The sequence below is a fragment of the Bufo bufo genome, chromosome 7, assembly GCF_905171765.1.
Source record: "Bufo bufo chromosome 7, aBufBuf1.1, whole genome shotgun sequence".
Classification (NCBI taxonomy): domain Eukaryota; kingdom Metazoa; phylum Chordata; class Amphibia; order Anura; family Bufonidae; genus Bufo; species Bufo bufo.
In genome coordinates this window covers 21989203-22015388 of record NC_053395.1, presented here as the reverse complement: position 1 = coordinate 22015388, position 26186 = coordinate 21989203, and the positions used below count along the sequence as shown (strand labels likewise).

The following is a 26186-nucleotide window of genomic DNA, read 5'->3' as shown; positions in this document are numbered from 1 at the left end:
CCTTGCAGCCAATCCGGAACCACAACCCATGGATGCTGCTGTACTTCATCTCATTCCTCCTCATCGTCAGCTTCTTTGTGCTGAACATGTTTGTGGGCGTGGTGGTGGAGAACTTTCACAAGTGCCGCCAGCACCAGGAGGCGGAGGAGGCCCGTCGTAGGGAGGAGAAACGGCAGAGACGTCTGGAGAAAAAGCGCAGGAGTAAGGCGTTGTATATGTCTGGTCGGTAGACTGTTTAACAAAAAATCTTTCTGAGCCCTGCCTGCCGCCGTAGCCTAACTAGAGCTTAAGCTACATAGAGAAATTCGTAGTGCGGCCAACTCAAGGAAAACCTTTTGAGATGGAAACAGGATGCAACCGAGTAGTCAGTTATTGAGAGGGACCGGGCGACTTGCAGGAATTTTAGTTTTCTTTCAGGTTAATTTTTTAAAAAGTTACTGTTTCTAAGGGGAGAGCGTAGGACCATGATGGAGCTGCCCATGAGAACATTGCAGTCATTGACTAGATCAGGGTCCAATTTTTGGGGCCATGATTGTAAGAGAGCCAATATTGGTCATGGCCCAGTTAGGGTCTCTGTATCCTTGCACTTGGGGTGGCTATGGGCAGCACCACCAACTTTAAGGTGACCATCCTTGAATAAAGACATCTTCACGAACCTTAGGTCAACATCTCCAAAGAAAATTTGTTACTTTTGTCCATCACCGACTTTTTTACTCATTTAGATTTTTTTTAAATTAATGATAATAGAAAGTTGATGGATAAATCTCAAGTATGCACAAAGTCTCAGATAGATCTTCCTTTACGGGAGTATTCTGATGATGTCATGTCATATGGGTGAGGGTCCTGGAGCTGGGACCACTACTGATGTCCTAAATGGGAAAGCACCAAACCACTGGTTGAGTTGCCAAACTATTAGAGCCCTCATAGCTATCCATGACTTTCATTGAGGTCATTGGAGATGTACCTATCACAGACCTGCACTAGGAACCATTTGTTCAAGACATTAGTAGAGGTTGGACCTCCTGGACCCCAATATTGTAACCTTTTTAAGTGACAGACATGTTTAAAAATACCACTGTTGGTACAAGGCCCTTAAAATATAGAACTACCAGCTACCTAAAACTACCAGAGTAGCGATGTGCATACATATAAGCATACACATCCAAATTATATTTGGTCCATCATGGAAAGTGAGGCAACATCTAATGCCTATGGCCACTTCTCATCCATATATGTATGCCTGCATTATATGGCTGGTCTTCTAACCTTACATGGTTTATAGTATTATGATACATCGATGATTAGGTGATTTCTCCTGTATGCCCCTGGCCTAAGCTTATATGCAATGAGTCCAATGCAAGTCCTATCAGGCGCCACTATCACTTGCATTGCTGCTTTACTAAACTCAAGTTTGCACCCAGCTCCCATATGCATGTACCTACTGTATATCTCCTGCTTAACCAGGCCTTTAGATGACCCTACCTCTGAATGATGCACAGTGCCACCCGTTATGTATAGAGCTCTGCCAGACACAGGAGATTGCATCATGTAACAGTCACTCGTGACCTTTGATGACTGACACTCACTCTGCCGCCTTTTCCTCTCAAACCTCCGTAGACGCATCTAGAATGTAGAAATGTGAACGCATGTCCCTGCATGAAAAACCCAGGCTGCATGTGGAACGTAGGCCGAGCAGAGAAACCTAAATGTAGCATTTGGAATCCCAAGATTCTAATGATCATTTTTTATTGATTTTGTAATGATACTATTATTGATACTATTATTTCAATGGAGGACAAACTGAGACTACCCTGATTTATCAGTGACATCACAATGCTGGGGCGACGATGTCAATGATTATGGGAAAATCTGATGTTCAACCAAGGCTCAAAAACCTTTAGTAGAGTAGATTTTGCTTGAACTGGGTGCCTACTACCTTCCTCTTTTCGATCCCTGGCCACATCCCCATTGCCCAACTACTCAGTTTTCCCAGAAAGCTGCATTATCAAAGGGTAAAATGTGTGCCCAGATGCAGATAGTCTAGATTTCTAATGTAAGTTAGCTGAAAAGAGAATCAAAACTCTGAGATGATCGGAATAGTTCAATATTGTTTCAGCAGCCATCGCTGATCAATCCTTGACCTACATCCCAACTAATATTGGATGGAAAATCTAATTCTGGTTGGACACCATTAGGTAACTTATTGGTTGGGGCTTCTACTACACTAGTTCCTAGCCCAAAAGAACTGGGCACCTTGGAACCACCATGGTTCTCAATAGTGCTGCATTGACCACAATCAAAAAGATGCCACCACTGAGATCAGCGAGTGGCATTTTCAAAGAAGAGCCATGTCAGGGAAGTCTAGTTATGGACAGAGAGGAATCCCCTTTAAGTTAGTTTCCATGTATGACCAGTATGGTCCAGGATTAGTTACTAATGACTTGGAACCCTTTGTTCTTCGTTGGGGTGCCAATGGTGTTCAAGGTGAAGCTTGTGGACCTCAATGTGAAATCAGTAACAGGGCCCCCACCTACCATGTATCATTTATAAAACTGAAGTCTGTAGAAAAGGAATCTTTGGTCCTTTTCCCTGTTAAAGGGGTTGTACAAGATTAGAAAAAACGTGGATGATTTTTTTCCACAAACAGCATCATACCGTGTCTGGTACTATGGCTGTGCTGTGATACCACAAAGAACCTGTGGACAGAGGTGGCTCTGTTTCTGGAAGAGAGTATCCTGTACAACCCATTACAAACTGGTTGCGTTTGTGATTGCTGTGGCCTGACACTTGTGTATATTGTGCTCATAGGGGAGGGCATTTATCCTGAAACCAACTTGTTCAGACATCAGCCAGGTTCAGTAGTCTTGGTGCATACAATGGAACGCATGGACTATTTGCTGTAAAATGACTTACCCAGCATGCTTACCATGAGGGATTTCAGGGCGAGTGGTTAACATCTAAATACAATAGCAGCTGTGTATGTAATTTATGGTCACTTCTCCAGAAGTCTACCAGGGTTTGCCTATCGAAAAGAGCATCTCGCTGTGATACTATCTGGGTGATTGTCTTTGGAATGTGCTTAGTGCACAGAGGGTTGAGATATAATGGGATAGGACTAGCCCGACTGCACAAGACAATGCCGTAAGACAAATTACACATCCAAAAAACGCATTTCATCCACCAGGAAATAAAATAAAAAACAATTGGGAGAAATTATCCTAAATATGTTGAAGGGTTCCCCAGACAAGCGGCCACATTACATTCAGTGCCGGGTGACTGCCTCCAAGCAAGGGCAGGACGACAGTATCTAAGTGGGAGAGGGAATAGGAGACTTGATTGTTTTTGATTTTAACCTTATGAATCTCCTTCTTCCACTTACAGGCGATTGGATTTGCATTTGGTCTTTAACCCCTTCCTGTACTGGAGGCACACAAAATACTGCAGCTAAAGGAAAATAGGGACAGGGACACATTATTTATGTACTGAGGAGAAGCTGTCCTCACGTATCAAGCAGATTCAGCTTCTCGCTCGATATTTGAGGACAGTTCAAGCTTTATGTTCTGATTCTACACAAAAATAGTTCATTATTCTCTGCAATACTAAAGAAACTAACTGGACCACCAAGGCCACTACAAGACTTGAGGTAGAGAAGAGCTTTGTGGGCCAAGCTACATGGTTGATTTGTAGCATTATGATAACACTTCCAAAATAATGAGCTGTTTTTTCTGGGTGTTAACCAAGTTCTTTGAATCTTTGCAATTTTGGTTAGGTTTTTGGTTCTTTTGAGCGTTGGATTGTTTTAGTTTTGAATCTTCTCAGCATTGGGTCTTCTGGGCTTTGAACCTTCTGAGCTCTGAATCTTTTGTTCATCTGAGCTTTGGTTTTTCTGAGGTTTTTGTCTTTTGAGCTTTGGATCTTCTTTGGTTCTTTTGAGTTTCAAGTCTTCTGAGCTTTGAATCTTCTCTTTGAATCTTCTGAGCTTTGTATCTTCTGAGGGTTTTTTTCAGCTTTGAGTCTTCTGGGTGTTGGCTCTTCTGAGCGTTGAATCTTCTGAGCTTTGGATCTTCTGAGCATTTAATTTTCTTTGGATTTTTTTGCACTTCAGATTTTCTTAGCTTTAAATTTGCTGGGCTTACAATCTCCTGAACTTTGATTATTCTGAGCTTTGGACTTTCTGAGCTTTGAATCTTCTGAACCTTGACTTTTCTGAGCTTGGAATCTTTGGCATTGGTTAAATCTGAGGTTTGGGTTCATTGAGTATTGTATATTTCTAGGATCTTGGTTCTTCTGACTTTTGAATCTTCTGAACTTTGATTCTTCTGAGGTTTGGGTCTTTTGACATTTAAATCTTCTTTGGATATTCTGAGCTGTGCATCTTCTAAGTTTTGGATGTTTTGAGCTTTGTATATTCTAAACTTTAGTTGCTTTGAGATTTAGATCTTACAATCATTAGATCTTTGGAGTTTTAGGCTCTAAGTGTTTGGCATGTACATACATACAATCTAACACAATATGCTATTCAATGTAAGCCATGACTTTCATGCCCCTGCTGCATACCTAGTAGAAGTTGAGAACTTAGCGTTAAACTGTGTTCCATCATGTTTCTGAATTTCACATTTTTGTGGATGCACTGAGTCATGTAATGGCATCTCCATGTCCTATAGCTCTATCTTAGCACAAATAGCTCTTCTATATCTGCAGTAATATTCTTGTCAGGGATGTGGAATAGAATTCACAGTTGGCTTATTTAATACAGATCTGTTTCTTTATTCACAGTGACAGCGGCATCACAGTTAATCAGTAAACACTTTAGTGATAGTTCTTGACCAGACCAACCTGTAACCTGCCTTCAGTCTTAAAGGGACATTGTGAACTTATATAACTTATACCAGCTGTGCATATATAATTATATACAGGAGATGCCCAGGTTATACCAGCATGGTCCATATCACTATATACAAGAAGATGTATAACTTATACCAGCTGTACATATATAATTATATACAGGAGATACCCAGGTTATACCAGCATGCTCCATATCACTATATACAAGAAGATGTATAACTTATACCAGCTGTACATATATAATTATATACAGGAGATGCCCAGGTTATACCAGCATGCTCCATATCACTATATACAAGAAGATGTATAACTTATACCAGCTGTACATATATAATTATATACAGGAGATACCCAGGTTATACCAGCATGCTCCATATCACTATATATAAGAAGATGTATAACTTATACCAGCTGTACGTATATAATTATATACAGGAGATGCCCAGGTTATACCAGCATGCTCCATATCACTATATATAAGAAGATGTATAACTTATACCAGCTGTACGTATATAATTATATACAGGAGATGCCCAGGTTATACCAGCATGCTCCATATCACTATATACAAGAAGATGTATAACTTATACCAGCTGTACATATATAATTATATACAGGGGATGCCCAGGTTATACCAGCATGGTCCATATCACTATATACAGGAAGATGTATAACTTATACCAGCTGTACATATATAATTATATACAGGAGATACCCAGGTTATACCAGCATGCTCCATATCACTATATACAAGAGGATGTATAAATTATACCAGCTGTACATATATAATTATATACAGGAGATGCCCACGTTATACCAGCATGCTCCATATCACTATATACAAGAAGATGTATAACTTATACCAGCTGTACATATATAATTATATACAGGAGATGCCCAGGTTATACCAGCACGGTCCGTATCACTATATACAAGAAGATGTATAACTTATACCAGCTGTACATATATAATTATATACAGGAGATGCCCAGGTTATACCAGCATGCTCCATATCACTATATACAAGAAGATGTATAACTTATACCAGCTGTACATATATAATTATATACAGGAGATGCCCAGGTTATACCAGCATGCTCCATATCACTATATACAAGAAGATGTATAACTTATACCAGCTGTACATATATAATTATATACAGGAGATACCCAGGTTATACCAGCATGCTCCATATCACTATATACAAGAAGATGTATAACTTATACCAGCTGTACATATATAATTATATACAGGGGATGCCCAGGTTATACCAGCATGGTCCATATCACTATATACAGGAAGATGTATAACTTATACCAGCTGTACATATATAATTATATACAGGAGATACCCAGGTTATACCAGCATGCTCCATATCACTATATACAAGAGGATGTATAAATTATACCAGCTGTACATATATAATTATATACAGGAGATGCCCACGTTATACCAGCATGCTCCATATCACTATATACAAGAAGATGTATAACTTATACCAGCTGTACATATATAATTATATACAGGAGATGCCCAGGTTATACCAGCACGGTCCGTATCACTATATACAAGAAGATGTATAACTTATACCAGCTGTACATATATAATTATATACAGGAGATGCCCAGGTTATACCAGCACGGTCCATATCACTATATACAAGAAGATGTATAACTTATACCAGCTGTACATATATAATTATATACAGGAGATGCCCAGGTTATACCAGCACGGTCCATATCACTATATACAAGAAGATGTATAACTTATACCAGCTGTACATATATAATTATATACAGGAGTTACCCAGGTTATACCAGCATGCTCCATATCACTATATACAAGAAGATGTATAACTTATACCAGCTGTACATATATAATTATATACAGGAGTTACCCAGGTTATACCAGCATGGTCCATATCACTATATACAAGAAGATGTATAACTTATACCAGCTGTACATATATAATTATGTACAGGAGATGCCCAGGTTATACCAGCATGCTCCATATCACTATATACAAGAAGATGTATAACTTATACCGGCTGTACATATATAATTATATACAGGAGATACCCAGGTTATACCAGCATGATCCATATCACTATATACAAGAAGATGTATAACTTATACCAGCTGTACATATATAATTATATACAGGAGATACCCAGGTTATACCAGCATGCTCCATATCACTATATACAAGAAGATGTATAACTTATACCAGCTGTACATATATAATTATATACAGGAGATGCCCAGGTTATGCCAGCATGGTCCATATCACTAGATACAAGAAGATGTATAACTTATACCAGCTGTACAGATATAATTATATACAGGAGATGCCCAGGTTATACCAGCATGCTCCATATCACTATATACAAGAAGCTGTATAACTTATACCAGCTGTACATATATAATTATATACAGGAGATGCCCAGGTTATACCAGCATGCTCCATATCACTATATACAAGAAGATGTATAACTTATACCAGCTGTACATATATAATTATATACAGGAGATACCCAGGTTATACCAGCATGCTCCATATCACTATATACAAGAAGATGTATAACTTATACCAGCTGTACATATATAATTATATACAGGAGATACCCAGGTTATACCAGCATGATCCATATCACTATATACAAGAAGATGTATAACTTATACCAGCTGTACATATATAATTATATACAGGAGATACCCAGGTTATACCAGCATGCTCCATATCACTATATACAAGAAGATGTATAACTTATACCGGCTGTACATATATAATTATATACAGGAGATACCCAGGTTATACCAGCATGCTCCATATCACTATATACAAGAAGATGTATAACTTATACCGGCTGTACATATATAATTATATACAGGAGATACCCAGGTTATACCAGCATGCTCCATATCACTATATACAAGAAGATGTATAACATATACCGGCTGTAGATATATAATTATATACAGGAGATGCCCAGGTTATACCAGCATGCTCCATATCACTATATACAAGAAGATGTATAACTTATACCGGCTGTACATATATAATTATATACAGCAAATGCCCGGGTTATACCAGCTGTACATATATAGTTATATACAGCAAATGCCCGGGTTATACCAGCTGTACATATATAGTTATATACAGGAGATGCCCGGGTTATACCAGCATGCTCCATATCACTAGATACAAGTAGATAGTCCCGCTGTGTGCAGGTTTATCTTCATGCTGCATATAACCCGTGGCAGAATATATCTTGATTCCTCTGTATATTTTGTGCCTTGCTGAAAGGAGATAGAAAATGTCAGATTTAAATGCAGGAGCGCTCTGTATAACTTTCCACAATCAGAGGATTATTCATCACTTCAGTATTGTTTAACCGGGGCGAAAAAAAAGTAGATCACAGCCCCGAAAATCCACTACAAGCCGCCAGAAATGCGATTGTTTGCTAAAAATAAAACCATAATCATTTGTTTTTAATTCCGAATCCGTGAGCCGCATTGTATCGTGTTCAATCGCTGACGCCCTCCTTGCGCTTTGTAACCAAACTGCACAAAGAAGCCGGCTGCCGCAGATTTATCTCCTTAAGATTATTTAGAGACTGATCACAATTGTCCTTTAGTAAATAGACTAACGCCAAATAAAACCATTATCCTCGCTCCTCCACTGGGAGGAAAAAGTTTCTCCTTTTGTTGTAGCTCTTGGCGATTCTTCGTCTTCTTCTTGTTGTTTCCGAGATGAGTCCCGTTCCTTCAGAGGCGTAGCATTGGATGGACAGTGGTCTGCAACACAATGGTTGACCCAAAAGGATCATGTACACACACATACATACATGCCAACTATTGGACATTCTCCTCCGGGGGACTGAGCGTGTGCCACATAACCACACACCTTTCCACAGTCCACATCCCGATTTCTGGCCACGCCTCATTCTGTACGGCAGCTTAGCCCCCTCGGGGCACATTTCAATGAGGGCGCTGAGTCTGATGAGGCAACATCTCTGCTCCACATACAGTTCATGAAGGACTCTCCTGGTGCCCAGCAGATTTGCCAACTCTTCCAGGAGTCCAGGTGGCCTCTCCTTTTTCTAGAAGCCTCCTAAAGGTTTCAGGAGACTTGGAAAGTAAGCATGTACATATATCCCTACAGTCGTGATTTTGCACACACAATCCCAGGGACCAGACCATGAACAGGGGGAGAGGAGTTAATGCATAACTCACAGTTGGCCATTTTGGGGTGCTCCCAGGAGGTCTCAAGTGCAAGGCTTGGTCCCATCAGTTCTCCGCACAGGAAGTACTTTATAAGAAGCAACGGGGATGGAAAGTGACCCATGGGAGACATATAACTAGATGCTCCTGGGCCCAATACAAAAGTCACAAGAGTGCCCCCATCTACATTATTGGTGTCTTCTGAAAGTAACCCTTGGGCCCCCTTGAGCTGCACCCCTGGTCCAAGGGTCATGGAAGGGGAAGCAAACACAGGCTCTTCTGTCAGGATTGCTAAAACTACTATTGCTATGCGGATACCCCCCTTGATTCGGTAAGACTTGAGCCAATGGGTCCATGGGATGGCTACAGGCCTTTAGAAGCTGTAATACTGACCCCCGTGAGAATACTTCTGTAATCTCTGGTCCATCTTTCAGTGATCCCATAACCATCCGATGCCATTATCTTCCAGTCCTGGTAATACAGTAACCCACATCACACGCTTCACCTGTTTCCTTACGTTCCCCTGGGTCTAGATTTGCAGAGGTGGTAACACGTTCCATATAATTCATCAGCTCGCCTGGCGCAGATGACTACACTTCTACTTGTGCAGCGTCTTTACTGAAATTTCTTACATTTGGCATCAGATAAAATCTGCCACTTGTTTAGGTTAAGATGACGAATACATGTGGAATGTAACTGGACTGTATTCATTCATCACAATTTCATCCAGGATCCTATGATGTGGATTGTAGGTTTGTGAAAGTGTGGGTGGGTGGTCGTTTTTAAAGGGTTGGTTAGGATAGGTGATAAATGTATGATCACTGGGGGTACAACATCTGGGAACCCCGCTGATGATGAGAACCTGGATCCCTAAGTCCCTGTGTGAACGAAGTGGTGGTGCACAAGCCAACCATGGCTGCATTCACACAGGGAACTCAGGATCTGTGCACCACCAATCCATTCACACAGAGAGCTCAGGACCAGCACATGCGCATGACAACTCTGTTCACACACGGCACTCAGGAACAGCACATACACACCACCAATCCATTCACGCAGGGAACTCAGGACCAGCACCACCATTCCATATACACAAAACTCAGGACCAGTGCATGCACACCACAATTGAATTTACACTTTACATTGGGACCAGCAAATGCGCACCACCACTCCAGTCATTTAGGAAACTTAGGACCAGCAGATGCACACCATCGCTCCATTCATACAGGAAAGTCAGGACAGTGCATGTGGAACACTGCTCCATTCATACAGAGAACTTAAAAGGGGTTTCCGAGCCCGGGATCCCCCCCCCCCCCCCCATATGCCCAGGCCCCTCACACTGATTTTCCAGGCTCGGATAGCCACTTTAAGACCAGTACATGCACACAACCAATCCATATACACAGGGAACTCAGGACCAGTGCACCTCCACTCAATTCCCGCAGGGAACTAAAGACCAGTACATGCGCACAACCAATCCATATACACAGGGAACTCAGGACTGGAACATACAAACCGGATTCCAAAAAAGTTGGGACACTATACAAATCGTGAATAAAAACTGAATGCAATGATGTGGAGGTGCCAACTTCTAATATTTTATTCAGAATAGAACATAAATCACGGAACAAAAGTTTAAACTGAGAAAATGTACCATTTTAAGGGAAAAATATGTTGAATCAGAATTTCATGGTGTCAACAAATCCCAAAAAAGTTGGGACAAGGCCATTTTCACCACTGTGTGGCATCTCCCCTTCTTCTTACAACACTCAACAGACGTCTGGGGACCGAGGAGACCAGTTTCTCAAGTTTAGAAATAGGAATGCTCTCCCATTCTTGTCTAATACAGGCCTCTAACTGTTCAATCGTCTTGGGCCTTCTTTGTTGCACCTTCCTCTTTATGATGCGCCAAATGTTCTCTATAAGTGAAAGATCTGGACTGCAGACTGGCCATTTCAGTACCCGGATCCTTCTCCTACGCAGCCATGATGTTGTGATTGATGCAGAATGTGGTCTGGCATTATCTTGTTGAAAAATGCAGGGTCTTCCCTGAAAGAGATGACGTCTGGATGGGAGCATATGTTGTTCTAGAACCTGAATATATTTTTCTGCATTGATGGTGCCTTTCCAGACATGCAAGCTGCCCATGCCACACACACTCATGCAACTCCATACCATCAGAGATGCAGGCTTCTGAACTGAGCGTTGATAACAACTTGGGTTGTCCTTGTCCTCTTTGGTCCGGATGACATGGCGTCCCAGATTTCCAAAAAGAACTTCGAATCGTGACTCGTCTGACCACAGAACAGTCTTCCATTTTGCCACACTCCATTTTAAATGATCCCTGGCCCAGTGAAAACGCCTGAGCTTGTGGATCTTGCTTAGAAATGGCTTCTTCTTTGCACTGTAGAGTTTCAGCTGGCGATGGCGGATGGCACGGTGGATTGTGTTCACTGACAATGGTTTCTGGAAGTATTCCTGAGCCCATTCTGGGATTTCCTTTACAGTAGCATTCCTGTTTGTGGTGCAGTGTCGTTTAAGGGCCCGGAGATCACGGGCATCCAGTATGGTTTTACGGCCTTGACCCTTACGAACAGAGATTGTTCCAGATTCTCTGAATCTTCGGATGATGTTATGCACAGTTGATGATGATAGATGCAAAGTCTTTGCAGTTTTTTCGCTGGGTAACACCTTTCTGATATTGCTCCACTATCTTTCTGCACAACATTGTGGAAATTGGTGATCCTCTACCCATCTTGGCTTCTGAGAGACACTGCCACTCTGAGAAGCTCTTTTTATACCCAATCATGTTGCCAATTGACCTAATTAGTGTTAATTGGTCTTCCAGCTCTTCGTTATGCTCAAATTTACTTTTTCCAGCCTCTTATTGCTACTTCTCCCAACTTTTTGGGGATTTGTTGACACCGTGAAATTTTGAATCAACGTATTTTTCCTTTAAAATGATACATTTACTCGGATTAAACCTTTGATCTGTCATCTACGTTCTATTACAAATAAAATATTGACATTTGCCATCTCCACATCATTGCATTCAGTTTTTATTCACAATTTGTTTAGTGTCCCAACTTTTTTGGAATCCGGTTTGTACAAACCACCACTCCATTCACTTAGGGAACTCAGGGCCAGCACATGTACACCACCACCCCATATACACAAGGGACTCAGGATCAGCACATGCATACCACCGCTCCATATACACAAGGGTCTCAGGACCAGCACATGCACACCACCTGTCACGGTCCCTCAGGTGACTGGTGTCAGAAGATCAGAGAGACTGGCTGAGCGTGGAGGAATCTAACAGCCTCCTTGATTTCTCTTTATTCAGTGTTGATAGGGTTAATGACCACTTCTCTTTTCTCAGCTGTTGCTCAGTGGTCATCACTTCTACCCTTTATAGTCTGACCCCACCCTTCTGACTATGCGGTAGATAGCTTGATTTGGGTTTGGCTGAGCTGGTGTGAGGTCATCTGGGTTTGGCTGAGCTGGTGTGAGGTTCCTGTTCTTCCATCTCTACAGAAGTTAAGTGTTGCGTTTGTTTGTATTTGTTATATTCCCTGTTGTATCTGGGCCTGAGACAGAAACTTCCATTTGTTCCTCTGGGGAGGAATGGGTTGTCTCTGGTCCTAAACCTATTCCAGGGCCTTATAAGGAAATCAGGGCCTAGGTATCCTGCATATGAATATTCCTACCTTCAAGGTCTATTTATATTGATAGGTAGTCAGGGCCTGGATTAGGGTTGTCCAGGAGGTGACCTATTTCTTCCCTAGTTTCCAGGCCCAGTTACTATCCCCCTTCCCTCCTGTGTTCAGTGTGGAGTTACCCCCCACACTGATTGTGACACCACCGCTCCACATACACAAGGGACTCAGGACCAGCACATGCACACCACTGCTCCATTCATTTAGGGAACTTGGTGGCTAGCGCATGCGCACTGCTGGTCCATTCACATAGGGAACCCAGGAGTCCCAGTTGTCAGATCTCTAGAAACCATACCTTTATTATTTATCCTGCAGGTAGGTGATTAATGTTGGTTATTGTCCATCCCTTTAACAATAACTACCCCATATTCATCAACTTTATAATATCACTTTTTTCTATTTCTAATCGGCAGGACCTCTGCTTACTGTTAGTGAATATGAACATTCATGATGATAGAGGCTGAAAACCTGTACAGCCCTAATACTTACTTACAGCTGAGGGTTTGTTGTTGTTGTATCCAGACTGATACATTTTACCTGTACTGAAACATTGTAATAAGATTGATGATGCATTTAGTTGTCTGGACTGGATGCAACGGTAACAAACCCTCAGCTGTGAGAAGTACTAGTTTTGCAGTCTTGTAGGATCATTACCAGTCTTTCTCATAGATTATAAGTCAGAATTTTGAGTTTTTCATAAGCTACTACTGGATATAGTATAAGATATTGCAGGGCGGCATTAGGCGGCTGCCCATGTCTGCTCCAGACCACTTCTAAGGAAGGCTGCAGACAAGTGACAGGTGGATATAGATTTTATTGGGGAGGAAGGAGAACGATTTTGTCTCAGTTAATGGCACTGTCAAAACCGTGTCCAATATTTTTGGACAGAATTGCTCCAGGATATTGCAGTCTTGTAGGAAGGGACAGTTGCTTTGGATTTAAAGGGGAAGCGACATCTATTTTATAAATCGCTTCTTCTGCTTTGGAAAAATCAGTCACATGAATTTAAAGCAATACTTACAGAATATCCATAGAATTGCATTTGTCGAACTGATGACAGACAAGCATATGTGCCAAGGGCATCTACCATAGCACCTGGCCTCTCAATCTGCAGTGCATGTACCACAGGGGGTGCACTTCATGCCTCTCGGGGGTTCTCACACTGTCCTCATATGGGGCTTTTAACTAGTGTAGTACAGTGTATAATCATAACCTTGGAGGTTTCAGTAGGGGGCACTTGGCTTGAGATCAGTGAGAAACGCTGCTAGTAATATTGAGCCTTAAGAAAGAGAGATGCAACATGCCTCATGGATAGTGCGGACATCCACAGGATCCCCCCTCCTCCTTCAGCAACAAGGACAGGGCCTACTACCTTACAAGGAATGGAAAGGACCTAACTCTCACCTTTACTTTTGGTCCCAGAATAAGGGAAATGGTGGCATGCACTAACTCCTGAAAAAGAGGACCATCATAATCTTTGCAATTAGTCTTCCTCTGGCTGGACAAGATTATGGGGAGGAAAAAAGGTGCAAATATCCTGGGGCCTCAGAAAGATAGATAGATAGATAGATAGACATGATAATATTGAGTTCTTCCGATCATCAGAAATGTCCAGAACTGAACCAGATTTTCACCAAGTCATGAGGCTGGACTAATCATTGGACCATAGGACCAGGTTTTATAGCCTGAGCTTCATGTATCTGATCTGCATCCTGAACTGACTTGTTAGGACACAACCTTCAAAAACCTCTTGGCTTTGTTACCACAGGTGAAGGATTGCAGCCTCGCCGTTGTGGGCTGACTCAGAAAGATGTGTGAAGTCCTTTGTGTTGTGTATTGTTTGATGGCATCCATGTTTTCTGGGAGCATGCTGTGTGTAAACCATGGCTGTGCCACTCGGAGATGGGACCAGAACTAGCCACATAGGGAAAGTAGGACACATGAAACTTCATGCCACTACAGTAGGTAGGTGGTAATTCTGTGGACCATACCAAGAGATTTGGGGTAGCAGGTTGGCTTGATGCCGGAGGGGTGGTTGATAGGCCACAGCACAGACACCCTAATGTCTATATTTATGAGGTATACATATAGTTAAAAGATTACTAGGAGGCTCCGACAATTGCTCCTCATCATCCTCCTCGGCTACGTCTCCCCGCAGAGCGCGCAGCCTGTGGCAAGCTTTGCATGACTTTGCTTTTGTGCTCTGCATGAGAGTCGTTCCATGAATATGGTGAGATAATCATTCGATCTAGCTGACCTGGGGCAAGGATAGGCATTTTTTTTTACATGGACCAAACGCCGGCCATTCATGGCGCAATTATGTTTGTATGAGTAAGGAAGATTTGGAGGCCAATGAGAATTATACCATATCTTGAGCAAGAACGACCGACCTTGGACAACCAAATCGTAGACATCTGTCCGTATTAGTCATCTGTTGAAACAATTCCCAGAAACTGCAGTGGTGTGGCCAGTGCCCAAGCTAACCACGGTTGCCATCTTGGGAGGGTGATTAGGTTTGGCAACAGGCCAAGTAAGTGCATGAAGGGAATATTGGCATGCCCTTGAGGAGAGAGGGCGTTGCAACGAATCTTCCTCTACCTTACAAAAATTGTACTATGTTTAGCCGACCCAAGCCCATTGATTTGAAGTTTTTGAGGTGGTAGTTATTATCCTTTGATCCCTACAATTAACATTTATATTTGGCTTGGCCAAACACATATGCCTGGATGAGCGAAGCAAGCTGAGGAAGCAGCTGGCAAACATCTCCAGAAAAGAATGAATCTGAATCAAATTAGGAAACCCATTACAAGTCATGTTCTCTAGGACTGTATGCCCAAAGTAATCCTGGAGCTCCATCACCACCAGTTGCCACGGAAATCTACTATCTATGGTTGACCATACTCTGGAATCTCAATCATTGACATCTGACATGGTCGCCTTGCCCCTCACTAGATCTAGTGATCATTGCCACCATCTTATTTTTATGTTGCCATGTTTCTAACCAGATGAGTTTAGATCTAAGGAGGTTACGTAACACCATGAGTTCCTATAGTAAGGAGGATTTTTAGGACACACACTTTTGGAGCGGGCGATTTAATACCCAGGTGCCAGGGCTGGCTCCACCAGATATAAGACTCGTTGGTTATCTCTTAGATTTAGTTGTGAAGTAAAATGATCATAATCAGGCTGAGGAGCTTTCATCTCTTTTGGGTAATTACTTGTCGTTTTATCTGCTGCAGAGCATTAAAAATACATTACGGTATATCTGTGCAGCGTCCCGGCCGCAGGAGCTTAAGTAGATCAGATGATGAAGCATTTACTCTCATCCTGCATTACACAGTAAATTCTGATAATCCAGAGAGATTTTCACATGTTCTGAACCATTAGAAGATAAAAAACATAACAATAATAATAATATTGTAATAGAAGTGAAATGGCAAGAGTGAAAGCTCCATAGCCCTACAAGGGCACAGCTCCATACTCCTGCAAGTGCACAGCTCCACAGTCCTACAAGTGCCCAGCTCCACAGTCCTACAAGTGCCTAGCTCTACAGTCCTACAAGTGCCCAGCTCCACAGTCCTACAAGTGCCCAGCTCCACAGTCCTACAAGTGCCCAGCTCCACAGTCCTACAAGTGCCCAGCTCCACAGTCCTACAAGTGCCCAGCTCCACAGTCCTACAAGTGCCCAGCTCTACAGTCCTACAAGTACCCAGCTTCACAGTCCTACAAGTGCCCAGCTCCACAGTCCTACAAGTGCCCAGCTCCACAATCCTACAAGTGCCCAGCTCCACAATCCTACAAGTGCCCAGCTCCACAGTCCTACAAGTGCCCAGCTCCACAGTCCTACAAGTGCACAGCTCCACAATCCTACAAGTGCCCAGCTCCACAGTCCTACAAGTGCCCAGCTCCACAGTCCTACAAGTGCACAGCTCCACAATCCTACAAGTGCCCAGCTCCACAGTCCTACAAGTGCCCAGCTCCACGGTCCTACAAGTGCACAACTCCACAGTCCTACAAGTGCCCAGCTCCACAGTCCTACAAGTGCCTAGCTCCACAGTCCTACAAGTGCCCAGCTCCACAGTCCTACAAGTGCCCAGCTCCACAGTCCTACAAGTGCACAACTCCACAGTCCTACAAGTGCACAACTCCACAGTCCTACAAGTGCACAGCTCCACAATTGCAAAATTCTTGGAAAACGATTCTAAATTATTAGAAATTCACTAATAAGTTCCACTAATGTTAAAACTCAAAATTTCAATTTCTTAGCGTCCTTAAAATGAGCCGTCATTTGAGCCAAGGCACGCATGAGGTAGATTATGGTAGATCTGGGCATGACCTTATTGCACCAAACTTTTTGAAATGCCATCAGGCTCATGCACTAGTACACAACAAGCACTGCCTCTGCTATATTACGTGCTTTGTAAAATGGATCCAGGCTGAGGACCTATGCCAGCTGGAGCCCCATTCGGGTATTTGAACGCCTGTGCTCATTGGATGTGGGTGTTCGCTGCACAATGTTTCGGCAGGGCACTGTTTTGCAGCGTCGCTGACATGACTTGTTCGCTGTCAAGTGATGCCATTCTTTCTAGAGAGACACTTGAGAATGTGCGCCGAGTTATTTTCGGCGGCATTCACAAGCGCGGAGCAATGTATTTTTGGAAGCATTTACATTGGACATCGTCTTTTGTGTTCTGTCAACTTGAGCCAAGTTCCTGATGCTTGTTTGTCTGGGCAGGTTAACTGCATAGTCACCAGCTTTCAGGGCAACCACATGGAGAGGATTTGGCTTAGGCTCTGCTTTACCTGCAAAAAGCATGACACAAAACCGCTCAAATTGACAGGAAAATTGTATGCTGTTAACTTGGTCGCCAAGTGTGGCCTTACCCTAAAAAAAGCCATACTCCCATATAAAAGCCACACTCATATAATGGTGACCACTATAAATAGTGCCATCTACAGTGACCCCATGAATAGTGCCAGATTGACTCCCATGAGTCGCCCCATCCAGTGTGACCTCATGAATAGCGCCATCCAGTGTGACCCCATTAGTTGCCCTATCCAGAATGACCCCATGAATAGTGCCATCCATAGTGACCCAATGAATAGCGCCATCCAGACTGACCCTATGAATAGTACCATCTAGAACTCCCCTATGAATAGTGCCATCTAGAACTCCCCTATGAATAGTGCCATCTAGAATGACCCGGTGAATACTATTATCTAGAGCTCCCCCATAAATAGTACCATGTAGAATGACCCCATGATTAGCGCCATCCAGAGTGACCCCATAAGTTGTGCAAATCAGTGTCTTCAAGACTAGTACCATCTAGAGCTTCCCCACGAATAGTACCATCTAGAGAACCCTAATGAATAGTAACATCTAGAGTACCCAGGTGAATAGTACCATATAGAATCCCCCCATGAACAGTACCATCTAGAGTGCCCCCATGAACAGTACCATATAGAGTGCCCCCATGAACAGTACCATCTAGAGTGCCCCCATGAACAGTAACATCTAGAGTATCCAGGTGAATAGTACTATATAGAATCCCCCCATGAACAGTACCATCTAGAGTGCCCACACGAACAGTACCATGTAGAGTGCCCCCACGAACAGTACCATGTAGAGTGCCCCCACGAACAGTACCATGTAGAGTGCCCCCATGAACAGTACCATGTAGAGTGCCCCCACGAACAGTACCATGTAGAGTGCCCCCACAAACAGTACCATATAGAGTTCCCCTATGAACAGTACCATGTAGAGTGCCCCCATGAATAGTACCATCTTGAGTTCCCCATGAATAGTACTATCTAGACTGCCCCTATGAATAGTGCCATCTAGAGTGCCCCCATGAAGTGCCATCTAGAGTGCCCCCATGACTAGTACCATCCAGAGTGCCCCCATGAATAGTGCCAAGCAGCAGCATTAAAGAACAAAATGCTCACATCTTCTACGTGAAATGGCCGACCACTACACCTGAAGATATTGTGGATATCCAGGAGCTCTCCCATTTTTTCACCCCCGGACATTCTAAGAAGCCTTATAAATATGAATAACTGGTTCACGGTCAGTTTGCATTACAAACATAGCAGGGCCAGATCACTTTGCACACACACATTCAGCTTTGCTACATCTGTTTGCTCATCATTGGAATACCTTCAACCCTGGTTTATGATTATGTAGTTTTTAAGTTAGCCCAGTCCTAGTTTCTGTCTGTTTGTGCTTTTCAATGTTTTACATCAATGTTTTCTCACCAAACTGATATTTTATGTTGTGACTCTTACATTTTTCACGCAGAGGCCCAGAGGAGACCATACTATGCCGATTATTCCCCAACGCGGAAATACATACACTCACTGTGCACCAGCCACTACCTGGACCTGTTCATCACCTTCATCATTGGTATCAATGTTATTACCATGTCTATGGAGCACTACAATCAACCCAAGGTAGGTAGCGAGCCATGCTGCAATCTGAAACGCGTTACTACAGTACATGCTAGGTGCTGTCAGTGCTGCCTCCCATGTATAACCTTTTCCCAGTTGTAGGGGAAGTATCAGGGCTAGATGATGGGGATGGTACACTAGGCACATGCCTGGGGCCTTCACCAACTTGGAGAGCTATGGGCTCTCCACCAGCCACTATTCCTGGTTACAGGTCTTCAAATCCAGTTGTTCTTAATTGACCGGCAGGTGCAAAGCAGCCTTCAAATTTCCACATTGCCATTCACCTTGTAGGTTATATTACTATTTAGATTGGTAGGCATTGGTCAACCTTGAGGGCCCCACCACTGGAGGTCAACTGATTAAGTAATCTTTTCCAGCCAGGAAGAAGTGGTAAGTTGGCCACGCTTATATGTTGCTCTCTTCATTGAAGTCTAAGGGCTTGACTGTCTCCATAGACCACACGCATGTGCGGATACTTTCTTATATGTGGCTGTAATAGGGGGCAGGCGGAATGGTGGCTTACTCTGTGACTTTCATCCAGAAGAACAGATAGTGTCCGTCACCTACTTGGGCTGATCAAAGAGATCGGTGGCATTCATGGGGCCAGACAAGAATCTAGACACCAGGGTTGAAGGGTTGGCGAATCACTGGACACCAGGGACAAGGGCATTAAGACAAAAGACACACTGAGCCACAACTATCATTGACTAGGACCAAAATTATCTGGCCTCATAGAAGAGGAATTGACCCACCAGCCTGGAGTTTGCAAAGGAGCATTGGTGACTAGGAGCCGTCATGCAGTCCTAGCACAGGGGCCACTACCGTTATGCCAGGTGGATTTTGGATGGCTATTATCAGCTGTATTTGAAACATTTTTCAGATCTCTTGGCATTAGGATCACCATCGAGATACCATGGCAGTGCTGGAGTTCCATCATGTACAACCATGTTGTTATGCATAATTCATGTAGCCTTTCATGTCGGATTAAATAAATGATCCTGCCAATCCATCTGCTTCTCATAATATGTTGGCCTCATTTGCTGTTTTTGAAGTATTTGGCCAGACGATAACAAACAAGAAGAGAACAGAAGAACAAGTTCTGGTGTGATTACACACATCCTCTCTATAAGTGGGGTCAGGCGGTTCAACGAAGGGTTTAATCTCAGCCAAACCAGATGGGATCATGTTTATGTGAAAATAGCTAATCTCTGCATGTTCATGTTTCCTCCTAGTCCCTGGAAGAGGCTTTGAAATACTGTAACTACGTCTTCACCATTGTCTTTGTGTTCGAAGCTCTCCTCAAGCTGGTTGCCTTTGGATTTCGAAGATTCTTTAAAGACAGGTACAGTACAACTTATACAACACATCAAAATTTTAGGGGTCAATGGGAAGTTTCTGTCACAAATGACAACTGCTCTACTATAATACTGCCCCTATGTATAAGAATGTAACTGCTATAATACTGCCCCTATGTACAAGAATATAACTACTATAATACTGTCCCTATGTATAAGAATATAACTACTATAATACTGCCCCTATGTATAAGAATGCAACTGCTATAATACTGCTCCTATGTACAAGAATATAACTGCTATAATACTGCTCCTATATACAAGAATATAACTACTATAATACTGCCCCTATGTACAAGAATATAACTACTATAATACTGCTCCTATGTACAAGAATATAACTACTATAATACTGCTCCTATGTACAAGAATATAACTACTATAATACTGCTCCTATATACAAGAATATAACTACTATAATACTGCCCCTATGTACAAGAATATAACTACTATAATACTGCTCCTATGTACAAGAATATAACTGCTATAATACTGCTCCTATATACAAGAATATAACTACTATAATACTGCCTCCTATGTACAAGAATATAACTACTATAATACTGCACCTATGTACAAGAATATAACTACTATAATACTGCTCCTATGTACAAGAATATAACTACTATAATACTGCTCCTATGTACAAGAATATAACTACTATAATACTGCCTCCTATGTACAAGAATATAACTACTATAATACATAGAAACATAGAAACATAGAATGTGTCGGCAGATAAGAACCATTTGGCCCATCCAGTCTGCCCAATATACTAAATACTATGGATAGCCCCTGGCCCTATCTTATATGAAGGATGGCCTTATGCCTATCCCATGCATGCTTAAACTCCTCCACTGTATTTGCAGCTACCACTTCTGCAGGAAGGCTATTCCATGCATCCACTACTCTCTCAGTAAAGTAATACTTCCTGATATTACTTTTAAACCTTTGCCCCTCTAATTTAAAACTGTCCTCTTGTAGCAGTTTTTCTTCTTTTAAATATTCTCTCCTCTTTTACCTTGTTGATTTCCTTTATGTATTTAAAAGTTTCTATCATATCCCCTCTGTCTCGTCTTTTTTCCAAGCTATACATGTTAAGGTCCTTTAATCTTTCCTGGTAAGTTTTATCCTGCAATCCATGTACCAGTTTAGTAGCTCTTCTCTGAACTCTCTCCAAAGTATCAATATCCTTCTGGAGATATGGTCTCCAGTACTGAGCACAATACTCCAAATGAGGTCTCACTAGTGCTCTGTAGAGCGGCATGAGCGCCTCCCTCTTTCTACTGGTAATGCCTCTCCCTATACACCCAAGCATTCTGCTAGCATTTCCTGCTGCTCTATGACATTGTCTGCCTACCTTTAAGTCTTCTGAAATAATGACCCCTAAATCCCTTTCCTCAGATACTGAGGTTAGGACTGTATCACTGATTTTATATTCTGCTCTTGGGTTTTTACGTCCCAGGTGCATTATCTTGCACTTATCAACATTAAATTTTAGTTGCCATATTTTTGACCATTCCTCTAGTTTTCCTAAGTCCTTTTCCATTTGGTGTATCCCTCCAGGAACATCAACCCTGTTACAAATCTTTGTGTCATCAGCAAAAAGACACACCTTACCATCGAGGCCTTCTGCAATTTCGCTGATAAAGATATTAAACAATATGGGTCCCAGAACAGATCCCTGAGGTACCCCACTGGTAACAAGACCTTGGTCTGAATATACTCCATTGACTACAACCCTCTGTTGCCTGTCCCTCAGCCACTGCCTAATCCATTCAACAATATGGGAGTCCAAGCCCAAAGACTGCACTTTATTGATAAGCTTTCTATGTGGGACAGTATCAAAAGCCTTACTAAAGTCTAGATAAGCGATGTCTACTGCACCTCCTCCATCTATTATTTTAGTCACCCAATCGAAAAAATCAATAAGATTAGTTTGACATGATCTCCCTGAAGTAAACCCATGCTGTTTTTCATCTTTCAATCCATGGGATTTTAGATGTTCCACAATCCTCTCCTTAAGTATGGTTTCCATTAATTTCCCCACTATTGATGTCAGGCTTACTGGCCTATAGTTGCCCGATTCCTCCCTACTACCTTTCTTGTGAATGGGCACAACATTTGCTAATTTCCAATCTTCTGGGACGACTCCTGTTGCCAGCGATTGGTTAAATAAATCTGTTAATGGTTTTGCTAGTTCAACGCTGAGCTCTTTTAATAGCTTTGGGTGTATCCCATCAGGCCCCTGTGACTTATTTGTATTAATTTTAGACAGCTGACTTAGAACCTCTTCCTCTGTAAAGACACATGCATCAAAAGATTCATTAGTCTTCTTTCCTAACTGAGGTCCTTCTCCTTCATTTTCCTTTGTAAAAACTGAACAGAAATATTCATTGAGGCAGTCAGCTAGTTCTTTATCTTCTTCTATATACCTTCCTTCTTTTGTTTTTAATTTGGTAATTCCTTGTTTTAGTTTCCTTTTTTCATTTATGTATTTGAAGAATGCCTTCTCGCCTTTTTTCCCTGACTGAGCTAATTTCTCTTCTGCCTGTGCTTTGGAAGCTCTTATAACTTGTTTGGCCTCTCTCTGCCTAATCTTATAAATTTGTCTGTCATCCTCGTTTTGTTTTTTTTTATAATTCCTAAATGCTATCTTTTTGTTTTTAATGATTTTGGCCACTTCTGCTGAGTACCACAGTGGTCTCTTCCTTTTTTTGCTTTTACTGACAAGCCTAATGCAATTTTCTGTTGCCTTCAATAGTGCCACTTTTAAGTAGTCCCATTTCTCCTGGACTCCAATGAAACTGTTCCAGTCTGATAGGGACTTGTATACCACTAATCTAATTTTAGAAAAGTCTGTTTTTCTAAAATCTAAAACTTTTGTTTTTGTGTGGTGTGACTCAGTCACTGTACTTATAGTAAACCACACTGACTGGTGATCACTAGATCCCAAGCTTTCCCCTACAGTAATATCAGATACCAAATTCCCATTTGTGAATACTAAATCTAAAATGGCCTCCTTCCGGGTTGGCTCCTCCACTACTTGCTGTAGAGATAATCCCAGTAGGGAATTTAGAATATCTGTACTCCTGGCAGAACTAGCTATTTTGGTTTTCCAGTTTACATCTGGAAGATTGAAGTCTCCCATAATGATAACTTCCCCCTTCAATGTCATTTTAGCTATTTCCTCAACTAGTAGATCATCTAATTCTTTGACTTGGCTAGGTGGTTTATATATCACACCTACACGAGTTACCTTATGATTATCAAGCTGCACGGTAACCCAAACTGACTCTAAATTGTTCTCGCTAACTTGTATCAAATTAGATTTTATGTTATCTTTTACATACAGGGCCACCTCTCCCCCCTTCTTGCCTTCTCTGTCTTTCCTGTATAGAGAGAACCCTGGTATTGATATATCCCAGTCATTACTCCCCTTGAACCACGTCTCAGTAACAGCCACTACATCTATATTCTCAGATGCCATTATAGCCTCAAGTTCATTGATCTTATTCCCTAGACTGCGAGCATTTGTAGACAAGACTCTGAGCTTGTCATTCCTTAACCTTTGTGCTACTGGCCTCTTCTGGCATTGTTCCGGGGGGCAGTTGGACTGCTGGATTATCACTCTTTTGCCCCCCTTTCCTAGTTTAAATGCTTCTTAGCAAATACCTGGAACTGTTCACCGCTCCTATGTACAAGAATATAACTACTATAATACTGTCCCTATGTACAAGAATATAACTACTATAATACTGCCCCTATGTACAAGAATATGACTACTATAATACTGCTTCTATGTACAAGAATATAACTACTATAATACTGTCCCTATGTACAAGAATATAACTACTATAATACTGCCCCTATGTACAAGAATATAACTACTATAATACTGCTTCTATGTACAAGAATATAACTACTATAATACTGCTCCTATGTACAAGAATATAACTACTATAATACTGCCTCCTATGTACAAGAATATAACTACTATAATACTGCTCCTGTGTACAAGAATATAACTACTATAATACTTCCTCTTATGTACAAGAATATAACTACTATAATACTGCCCCTATGTACAAGAATATAACTACTATAATACTGCTCCTATGTACAAGAATATACCTACTATAATACTGCTCCTATGTACAAGAATATAACTACTATAATACTGCTCCTATGTACAAGAATATAACTACTATAATACTGCCCCTATGTACAAGAATATAACTACTATAATACTGCCTCCTATGTACAAGAATATAACTACTATAATACTGCCCCTATGTACAAGAATACAACTACTATAATACTGCTCCTATGTACAAGAATATAACTACTATAATACTGCCCCTATGTACAAGAATACAACTGCTATAATACTGCCTCCTATGTACAAGAATATAACTACTATAATACTGCTCCTATGTACAAGAATATAACTACTATAATACTGCTCCTATGTACAAGAATATAACTACTATAATACTGCCCCTATGTACAAGAATATAACTGCTATAATACTGCCTCCTATGTACAAGAATATAACTGCTATAATACTGCTCCTATGTACAAGACTATAACTACTATAATACTGCTCCTATGTACAAGAATATAACTACTATAATACTGGTCCTATGTACAAAAATATAACTACTATAATACTGCCTCCTATGTACAAGAATATAACTACTATAATACTGCTCCTATGTACAAGAATATAACTACTATAATACTGCTCCTATGTACAAGAATATAACTACTATAATACTGCCTCCTATGTACAGGAATATAACTACTATAATACTGCTCCTATGTACAAGGATATCACTACTATAATACTGTCTCCTATGTTTTATATATGACTGGCATTACTGTATACTAGGGGTACTCACTTGAAGGTCCCCATACTATGGGTCGGCCGTCGTATGAAGGTCCGAGCAGCAATGAACCTGCCTAATCCCACCCAATCCCCTTTGTGCCTCCTTACACAGTAAAGATGCTCCCTTAGTGCCCCAACACAATATGAATGTCTCTGTAGTGCCGCCTACAATAGTGATATCACTCAGTGCCCCCCAGACAATATGATGCCCTTTTGTGCCTCACCACACAGTAGGATGTCCCCTAAGTGTTCTCATACAGATTGATGTCCCATTAAGTGCCCTGCTCAGAGTGATGCTCTTTAAATGTCCCCATACAGTATGATGCCACCTTAAGTGGCCCTCGACACAGTGGTGCCCCCTTAAGTGCCCCATCTTCTCCATTAGTCATCGGTGGTTCATTGTAAGCAGGAAGGTTCAGTGACGTCATCGCCCCTGCTGTGCTGAGCCACAGGCAGCACAGTACAGCGCAGATGGTATGACAGCATCCTATTTCTAGACTTGGTTTGTCCCTTTAAGCTCCTGCGTCCTCCAAGACAAGTGGCGACACATAGCTGCTGATCTGCAGGGGTGAAAGGGGTTAAATATTATGTACAGCAGTGAACGTTCTGCGGCGCTGCCCTTCGCCAGGTCACCACTGCAGCAGCGCTTCCCCTCTCCTCCACTGCGCTGTACAGTACCGCAGGGGGTCTCTCCCTATCGTGGC

The 26186-nt window shown here is 41.8% G+C and overlaps 1 protein-coding gene across 3 annotated transcripts in view; it reads left to right on the top strand.

Moving 5' to 3' along the window:
* Window positions 1-26186, top strand: part of CACNA1H (calcium voltage-gated channel subunit alpha1 H) — a 382070-nt gene that overhangs the window by 330549 nt on the left and 25335 nt on the right. For 2 of the 3 annotated variants that reach the window (XM_040439279.1, XM_040439276.1), the window contains 3 exons: window positions 9-222; window positions 19088-19239; window positions 20469-20578. In XM_040439279.1, the coding sequence (XP_040295213.1) occupies window positions 9-222; window positions 19088-19239; window positions 20469-20578 (476 nt within the window). The remainder of the gene's footprint in view (window positions 1-8; window positions 223-19087; window positions 19240-20468; window positions 20579-26186) is intronic. The other variant, XM_040439277.1, reaches the window with a different exon arrangement.